This window comes from Montipora capricornis, chromosome 4, assembly GCF_036669925.1.
Source record: "Montipora capricornis isolate CH-2021 chromosome 4, ASM3666992v2, whole genome shotgun sequence".
In the NCBI taxonomy this organism is placed as follows: Eukaryota; Metazoa; Cnidaria; class Anthozoa; order Scleractinia; family Acroporidae; genus Montipora; species Montipora capricornis.
In genome coordinates, this window is record NC_090886.1 from 46495491 (window position 1) to 46505490 (window position 10000).

Sequence of the window (10000 nt, forward strand, 5' to 3'; positions counted from 1 at the left end):
AAGTTGGAATAGTCCTCTTAAATTTTGAGTACTTTTGGAAGAATTCTTGCTGTCTGCAATAAGAATTACTTTTATGCCGATGAGCGGAAACAAAAGGCAAGTTACTGTTGAATTGCTTTAATGGCGTTTCTCAAGACTTTTCCAGCATGTCAGCAAGTGCTGTCAGAAGAGGCTAGGTCTGGAGGGACGGCTGAGCCTAGACAAGGAATGAGCTTTTTTAAAAGCTACATTGGGGCATTGGGCTAGGTAGGGAGGGACCAATGGCTGTGAAGGTTTGACAAGGAAAAGGTGACAAGGTTGTTGGTGTGATTGGAGAAGGCAGAAAGGCTGGGAAGAATTAAAGTCCAGATAAATAAATAAATAAATAAATAAATAAATAAATAAATAAATAAATAAATAGCGTTTATTCCACTCCCTTGCAGATAGAGGTCCCGTGATTTAATTATGAGTCAAATGGTCAATGAGTCAATGACTCAAGAGTAATGAGTCAATGAGACTCAGTCAATATAGCAATAATTTATTGATTACGCCTAATTAAGCCCTAGTTTCAATGATTAGGCCTAAGCACTCTCTGAAATTTTAGCTTTCATTTTATGAGTTAGGGTAACTGCACTAACTCATTGACTCATAAATACTTGATACTCGTGCAGATACCTGAATTAACAAGGGGTTAGTGGTTAAAACTAACAGTAGTGGTATATCAAAGCTATGTATTAATTACACTACTTAAATGGACGGATACCTAAATGACATATTTAAAAGTAAAAAATGGTCGAGAAGAAGAAGAAGAAGAAGGTCTAAGATTATACGTACAAGGACAGGTTACGTTTATTCAAACGTTGGCCGTGTAGCACTTATATTTTAAACAGAGTTAACTGAATAGAGTGTAATGTGAAGTGCTCGATTTCTTTCTCATATGAACCATGTGAGCGTTAGCCCTACTGATGGAAATGGGCCCATTTCCATCAGTAGGGCTAACGCTCACATGGTTCATTCGGGATAGAAATCGAGCACTTCACAGTACACTCTATTCAGTTAACTCTGTCTAAGATTATACGGATTAGTTGTTTGTACAGCAGTGGACACCAAGCATGATAATGGAAGGTCATGGGTGTCCATCATCTCTGCCATAAATTTATGACATGGAAACTTGCGTCTATTGAAAGTGCAGTCTCACTGGCTAACGACAGTACTTGACTATATGAAGTGTTAGGATATATGATTTTAAGTGCCCTTTTTTGTACAGACTCTATTCTATCTGACAGATATCAGACATATAGTCAGGAATGTCTTGCCACACCTGTACAGCTTATTAAATGGGAGGAATGAAGGCAACAGCAGTCATTGGGACCAGCCACCCTAATCCTCCAGAACATGTTTGGTCTATAAGCCCCAAGTCTGGGCCGAAGTTAAACAATGTTTACACCTGCAGAGTGACTACCATTTCCTTGCAGGTTGATGGTCCAAAGAAACGCAAAAATTATTATTAATATTACTATTATTATTATTATTATTATTATTATTATTATTATTATTATTATCACTACTATTACTACTACTACTACTACTACTACTACTACTACTAAAACTTCAAGTTACAATCTCAGGGGCTTCAATAAAAGTCATTTACAGGCCATTTTCCGCTGCCTACAGAACCTCTGTTTAGACAACAAGCAGATGCGTATGCGGTTGGGATTGTACTGCAATCACAGCCACCATTAGTCCACCATCGCCACCTGCTTGCAGATGAAGTTACTGAGTCCCCTGAATCTGATAGTTAATGAATCATACATAGACTGAAAGATATACCAAATAGTAATGGATGACTACCCTAGACAACATCAACAGTTCCATGACAATCATGGAAGCGATGAGTAACCAGTTGGTGAATGTCACCCGGCGTTATAGTTGCAGTGTGATATTCGAAACTGGACTTACCTGTGGTTTGCCGCAACAGACTCCCATGCATCCAATGATGGAACCAGCAAAGGTTAGAATGACTGCTATACCACTGGTGATCACAATGGCAATGACGCACGACTCAATGGTCTTGATATCGCTGCAGCTGCTCACTGTGGAGAAGAAGGTGCTGTAAGCGGCCAGCTGAGCTTATAAAATTTTAAATGGTATTCAGTGGCCAAATGTGTCTCTGAATAACTGTCTTGGATACAATGAAAAGGGATATGGGTGGTGACAGTATTGCACAACATGCAACCAGTGGTTAGGGCCCTTGCCCTGAGATCTGGAGATCCCGGGTTCAAGACCCGCTCTGACCACTCGTTGAATTTGTTCCTGGTAGTCCCTAACCTGCGATCAGGCGTACTTTTCCTTGGACATGGTGGGAAAAGGTACGCCTGATACAAATTTCTCGTAGTCCAGAATCTGGACTTTACTCTGATTGGCCAAAAAACAATAGAGCTCTTGGAGCCTCGATCCCATTGATGTGTAGCACAATCACCGTACCCACTTGGGGTGACTCAGAAACATTTCCTAATTTATTCAGTTTAACGTCTTCAATGAAGCTAAATTTTTGCTGAATGCTAATGTTATCCTACTTGATTAGAATACAGGTTTTAAAAAGGGTAAGCGACTTTCCTTTCTTGAGAAAACAAAGGAAAAGGATAGAAAAATAGGAAAATTTTGAGTGTAACGCGTAACACAATTTTCAAATTGAAAGTCTTCAAAACCATTTTTCATAAGAGAGAACAATTATGTGGATTAACGGACAATAACCAGTGATAACACGCAGTAAATACTACATATGAGCCAAATTAAAACAGTTCAAGTTTATTAAAACACATTAAAAAGATTCAAAATTCCGTAGTTTCCTTACTGTAACGCTGTGTTTTGGAATTCTGGCGCTCACTAGGTAAAAGTTTGAAACAAGTCTTCAATTGATATTTGTGGCTTCAAAACCATCTCAACTAAATGCTCATACCTTGTGCTTTAACATACAGAAAAATTAGTTTGAGGGATCCACTACGAATGGAGAAATCACTCCTCAAAACAGTCGCTACGCTTTTTCTGTTCCGCAATTACGCAATAATATTTTTCGAGACCACTTCTTTCAATGTTGCTCCTGCTCCAACCAAGGCGTAAGTGGGTTCCAACCAAGCATTTTCTGAATGCTCACAAGTTCCACTAGCTATTTCCACAGTTTCGTCATCGTAGCTTTCAGGGTCGCGAAAATATTAGCCTTTGACTGAGTCGCTACGTTTTTTTTAACATGCCGGGCCATATTGAACCTAGTCTTGAGTACCAGTGAACATCACAAATCTACTTCGCAAAGAAGCCATGATTTCCATGTGCTTCACAAGGCTTGGTAACCTTTCCTCTATGGATATTATTGGGAAGTCCACAATGTCTTTTCAGGGGCAATTTTCAGGAAATTGAGAGGGACATCTGCTCTGACCTCAAATTGTAAAGTGGAGCAAAAAAGTGGAGCAGAAAGCCAGCGTTTAGGGTGTCAATAGAACTAAATGAGGGGATGCTATCCTCCATGTAGTGAAAGCTTTCTGTTTTTACTTTTTATTTGCCTCAAAATTGACTATCTGTATGAAAGACCACGCCTGCAAGGGGTCATGGGTAAATCAAAAATTCAGTTTTAACAGACCAAACATTAATATTTTCCGAACAATTAGAAAGATATGTAAGTCTGGATGTGAAATAAGCCAAAAGAAGTGATTTTCACCCCAATAAACACAATTTCACAATTTTTAGGTATGTTACAGAAATGGGTACCGTGATCATGCTACTCATCATTGGTTACAGAATTGCAAATCATACTTCTTGTAAATTGGTTAAAGTGGTACTATGATCAAATTTCTACCCCTTGATTTTTTGAGTGTATCACATAGAATTCCATGAAAGAACAAAAACGCCATTTATTGTTTGCAAATATCTTCATTAGTTCCGGAGATATTTAAGTTTGAAAAATGGGTAAAATATGCAAATGAGATGACTGATGACCTCATACACTCAACCCAGTATTATATTGAGAATATAAATAGAGCTACCTTGGCCAATTTGCAGAGCGGACCATTGAAACTTGGTAGTCTAATAAATCTACAGGAAACACACCTATGCATGGCTATAAAAAATTATGTTCCCATGGCAACTCACTCTTTTCGAGTCCCCACCCACTTGATTTCAATATGTTAGTGATTTTCAGCTTGAAAAATCTTAAACAAGGACACAAACTCGAGCGAACATATTTATATGCTTGCTGGATCATGCATATGAAGTGCTGTTAGCAAGTATCAAAATGGAACGCCAAAGATGGCCAGAAAACCTTTTAATATGGGGGAGGTCTGGAACCCAGTATGATGCCATGGCAACAGAACTGTAAAGCTCATATTGTGGAGAACATTTAGTAGAATCTTACTGCAAAAAATAAAAAAATTCTGATACAAATTGGCTGAGATATCTCTTTTCATCATATTAGAACAAAATTTGGTTGAGTGTATGACGTCATCGTTTGGCTAATTTGCATATTTTAAAAACTCGAATATCTCTTTGTTCCTTGATGGTTTGAACAGAGAAACCGCACCAACTGTCAAGCAGGATTTGCAGAAATAGCTTTGATTGCAGACATCAAAGCCAGAGTGCTATAATTTGTTTTTGTCGCGTCTTTACTTAAATCGCAACGTGCAGGTAATTTCCAGTAAAATCTGATTGGCTCACATTTATAGCATGACACATGATAACATCACTCTTGACAGGTGGGCGGCAGACGACTCGTTAAGAAATTGTATCAGGCATACTTTTTAGCGCCCTGTCTCAAGAAAAGTATGCTTGATCGCAGCAGGTTATAGGTAGTCCCTGGTTCAACTTCCCAGCTGCACTTGTAAATAGCCAACTGGTTTGCCTCTGGCCACTTGGGGTTCTTAACAGTTGTTGTTATTGTTCTGTTCTGTTGTTTCGTTGTGTTTCATTGGCCCTGAAAAGCCCCTATGAGGAGTGGTCAATTAAGTATGTATTGTATTGTATTGCATGCTGTCTGTGTGGACCATTGAAACAAATGGAAACCTAGGCATGCAGCTTGGCTTGGTTTAAATGAATTGAGTCAATGTCTTACCTCCAATAGGCAGTGGCTCCTCCGCATTGCACACACAGCCACTGTTTGCACTATCAAAACAATTGGTTTCCACCACTTTGCGTATGACATACCAGATCAACCAAGCAATCAGGGCAATAACGACTTGGATGATGAGAATGATCAACCAGAGAATGTTGAACACCAAAAAAAAGACAAACTGCGAATAAAGATTTTGGAAAGTTAGCGATAGTTTCAGTGATATTGATTTAATTTTTGTGGAAGATGTCTGCACAAGATTATAAGTGAATCTTGTTTTTTATGCATCTTTTACTTCTAGAAAGTTTCTGCAAAAAGCGGTCAAAGGATGCTTCGCCAATTAAGGTGGCTGAACATAGTTTTTCCGTGGTCAGTTACAGTATTTACTAAAGGCTCGGGCCCGGATTTTGAAAAATAAAACAAATATAGCAAGCACAGTGAAAACGATTTTTCTCCTTGTTGTGATCATCTTGGAGATGCGGTTGTAAATTTTCTTCTGTTACGTAAACGTCAAGGTGCTTTAATTTCGAAGTGAAACCAAAATGCTGCACATGCATGCACATTCCCTCAAAACTTTGTAACCAACAGCTGTTGGCTGTTATACCAAATTTCTCACAAACCCATCATTAGATTTAGCAGAAATTTGCAATTAAAACAGTTCTGACTACAAATGAATTGTCAATGAGAAAAAAAACAAAAAAACAAAAACAAATCTAACAAATAATTTTTGGGAAAACTAAAAAAAAACATCTATCTGCGAATTAACTAATGATTCTTCTTAATTTGCTGAGAGATACTTTTTAGTTTTCCCAACTTTTTGTCTGTTAAATGTCTGATTTTTTTTTTTTTTTTTTTCATTTTGTACATAGAGCGGTTTTCAAATGAGTGTCGTAAAACTAAAATCAAAGTAATTACTTTGATCAATCGAAACTCAAGGCAATTACACATAGCCGACACAAAGCGTGGGAAAATGTGCACACGAGAGCCACAATTGGTTTTGGTTTCACTTCTGATTGGTTGAAAAAGTGGCATGAGAACTTTGAACCTGCATCACTGAGTGAAGTAATGCAAAACCAATTAAAGTAATTCGCTAATTACGTTCGACACTGACAACCGCTCTATTTAAATGTGTTTACAAGTAATCAAATTGAATATATGGGTGCATGAGATCAGACATCATCATGTACAGGCACCACTGATGGGGTGCCTGACCACAACACTGGGAATTCCATGCCATACTCTTCAGTTCACGGGGAGTGTGTGGGATATTTTAATTAAATTAATAAAGGCCCACATTCAACTGACAGGCTTTTTGACCATCTGTGTTTTTGTTATGGAAATTGGCATTCCTTATCGCAGCCATCTGATTGGATGAATTTCAGCTTTGGTGGGATTTTCATAAAATTTTGAAAATTGTTCCATGGCACGCAATGCCTGTCAGTTGAAGTTGGGCCTTTAATGTCCCACAGAATTATTAAATCAACAAGTGTTGCCAGATGTGACCTATGGTTTATCATCCATATCCGAGAAGACTAGAATGTCTAACCATTTGCAGATGTCATCATGAAGGCATCACTTTCTCCTTAGTTATTTTAAGTGCCCCTGTGACAAAAAAAATCACCTCCTTTTTTCCTTCAGATTTTGAAAGTGTGTTTGCTCAACACCTGACTGGCAACATTTTGAGCTTTGGTTTTTATCCAAAGGCGTTTACTTTGAGTGTAAGTTTTGGATTTCATGACGCGCCATTACTCGTGGTCAACACTGACCAACTGCTTGAACCTCAAAGGGTTGGATCCAGGGAAAGGTGACGTCAAAGGCTCGCTAGCTTAAAATTTCAGTTTGTGAATGCAGTTATTATAAATGCAAAATGCGAGTTTAAAAGTCTGAAAGCCCAAAATTCCTGTGCTGCATAGTAATTCTGCAGCGTATGTGTACATGCATTGCATTCTTAGACTAGTGAGCCTTTGATGTCATTTTCTCCTCAAACCAGCTCTCTCAGGAACTTAAAGTTAGTAATGGCAGACCATTAAATAGGAAAATTCCTGTTAAAATTAACAGGTGTCTTTTTAAAATCAAGGCTTAAAGCTTTGGTCCCTTTAAGTGTTTGGTTAACAATAAGTTTTGAAATCCAAAGAAAAATAAGAATTGAATTTTTTGGTCACAGGGGCACAAGTTAACCCTTTAAATTGTCTCCCAAGCTGGACTAAAACGGCCATGCTTTGTGTTTTACTCTGTCTAACGCCAGACAGTTTTACTTGTCAATGGGGAGCCCCTGGGAGTCAAATTATGGCTTACAGACCCCGATGTTGGTTCGGATGGCATTGAACCTGCGAAATCCTGCACAGTAGTCCGATGCTCAACAGACTGGTCCAACCAGTCAGCATGCAGTAATTAAAATCTCAACTGCACAAACGTCTATTATTTTGATGTGACGTTTTCATTGAGGCTGTCGTCGCTAAAACATGAAAAAAACTTTTGCAGTGGGGAAAAGACTCACTCTCCACCAACGTGGCCCAATGGTTTTAGATTTTTTGATTCAACTACAACATTAGGTGAGTTGATTTTCTTCTCTCCTCCGAGAGGTTTTTCTCTAGGTGTAAGATACCCCAGAAAAAATTCGAAATTATAGCTTGATATAGTTTCTTCAAAGTGTGCCCATTTCAAATGAAAATTTTTTTTTTGTTCTGTTTGCCTCCCAGTTGCCTCGGGTCTGCCTTATGTGCGAGCCAGCGAGCCATGCGAATTTTGCATTTAAGTCTAAGCACCCATTTCAAATAGCGTTCAACTTGATAAACAGTTATTAAGTCTAAGCACCAATTTTAAAACAGTTAGCTTTCAATAACTGTGTGATTCGCATGTTGACTCGCATTCATGGCTCGCATGGCTTGCTGGCTCGCACATTAGTACCGGTAAAACTCATGAATGAAGGGGTAGTTTCTAAAGAAACTGTGATGCTGCGTCGGTGGGGAAGTAGTATACAAAAATTTGGTTTTATCAACGGAGTTGATAATGTAAATTGGCCACCGTACAGAGATTCTAAAAGCTGACGTTTCGAGCGTTAGCCCTTCGTCAGAGCGAATCCGAATCTGACGAAGGGCTAACGCTCGAAACGTCAGCTTTTAGAATCTCTGTACGGTGGCCAATTTACATTATCAACTCCGTTGATAAAACCAAATTTTAGTAAAACTCAGTTGCCTCTTTCATGGCTAAAATCCTCACATGAAAATCTACTTAAAGTTTTTGATTGACAGACTGCAAAAGAAAATTTCTTTTCGCACCCTTGGAGAGTGGTTCCATTCGAAATTTTGAAAAGAGTTGAAAGTCTTTAAAAAGTGTGGTGGTAACGACAAAATCAACAGAAATCCAAACAGTTCCAGTTGCAAGCAAACAGTTACGAAAAACTCAGCTTACTAGCTTTGTTGTGCAATCAAGCTTTCATTGTAACTTTATTGCTGTATTAAAACTTTTTAACTCACCGCCATTTTGTTGAGCTTCAGCCATGTCACAATTCCCAAGATGCCAATAATTATTTGCTGCAAAGAAGAAGTCATTTCCGAAATTTAGCAATTAATGAAACATATAGAGGAAGCAAACAACGTGCAAGTGATCAGTAAAGAAAAAATCAAAACTTTATATATATATATAGCTTTTGCCCCCGTAAAGAAGGGTAATAGGTGTTTATGCGATGTCAGTATTTTTGTACCCAGGGGGAGTGTATAGCCTATAGGTGCATCCATATCTTTCATTTGACTATGTCAACATGAAGACAAACCTTTGGCTCAATTATAATTTATACACTCCAGTTAGACCTGACCTTCCCTGAAGTTAATTTCACCGCAACCTTAGTTTAGATTTCCATTTGCACGCAAAAAGAACATGTGAGATTGAACTGGCAAAGAGAAATGAGCTGGTACAAAACACAGGTCAAAGGTCCGGGTCATTCTTTTACCAACTAATTATACAAAAACAACCCTCACCATTTACAAATTAATGCTAACATCACAGGCCTAAAAACTCTTGTTGAGGCCTAATTAGGACTAACGTTAGCTTTAATGGATGAATGAACGTTGACCTGGACCTGTGACCTGTGTTTTGTACTTGCACAATTAAGAGAAATCTGTATGAGTTATGAAGGCAGAACTGTAAAATTGAAACTAAAAATGCCTCTTAACGCTTGAATCTTTAATTTGTATCAAAAACTTTGCTGTCCTAAAAGATTTTTCCTTTTTGTTTAAGACATTTCAGTTTTATTACGAGATAAAGGGGTTTGGCTGTGTTAAAGGACTGGTCGTCAGTGTATCAGCACCATGGTGACAGTCTGGTCAGCACACAACAAACCAACTTCAATCCCTAAAAATATGTTACAATGTAGGGCCTGTTTTCGCCGTATAAAATACATATTCAGTTTACCCGTTTTTTTTTTTGGATATCAAGAGTATTTACTAAGATCTACTTTCTCCGGATTATAGTTTTAAAACGTGCAAAAATATCACTGTATTGGTAAGCATCACCGATAGGAAACCCGAGTATCTGGAGATGCGCAGAATATATGCGCGATAACAATAGTAGGCACCGTCCTTAAGGAGGCTTGAAAGGGTTTTTGGCTGTGCGCACATGTAACCTACACACACCATAAGTAAGAAACATGCGTCAGCTGAATGAATCAAATTTCTATCAAAACTAGCGTGCACAACATAGCAGAAGTGAAAATACGGCGTAAAATCATGCAAACCAGAAATAAAACCTGCGGAAAAAATATTGCCTTTATCTTGAAATTTCACTTGGTGACCTACCTTGATTTTTTGCATGCACGTATCATTCACGGTGGCACAATTATCTAGTACAATTCTCTGTAAACTGTAAAACACCTTTTTGCGATGTATCTTAAATTCTACTACATAACTTTTTGTCATACTTTCTAAAATT

The 10000-nt window shown here is 38.2% G+C and overlaps 1 protein-coding gene across 1 annotated transcript in view; it reads right to left on the reverse strand.

The window, feature by feature from the left end:
- LOC138047143 (uncharacterized) overlaps positions 1-10000 on the reverse strand; it is a 17153-nt gene that overhangs the window by 2319 nt on the left and 4834 nt on the right. Inside the window, exons 2-4 of the mRNA XM_068893871.1 lie at positions 8551-8607; positions 5078-5255; positions 1939-2072 (exon numbers count right to left, since the gene is read on the reverse strand). Of these exons, the coding sequence (XP_068749972.1) occupies positions 1939-2072; positions 5078-5255; positions 8551-8607 (369 nt within the window). The remainder of the gene's footprint in view (positions 1-1938; positions 2073-5077; positions 5256-8550; positions 8608-10000) is intronic.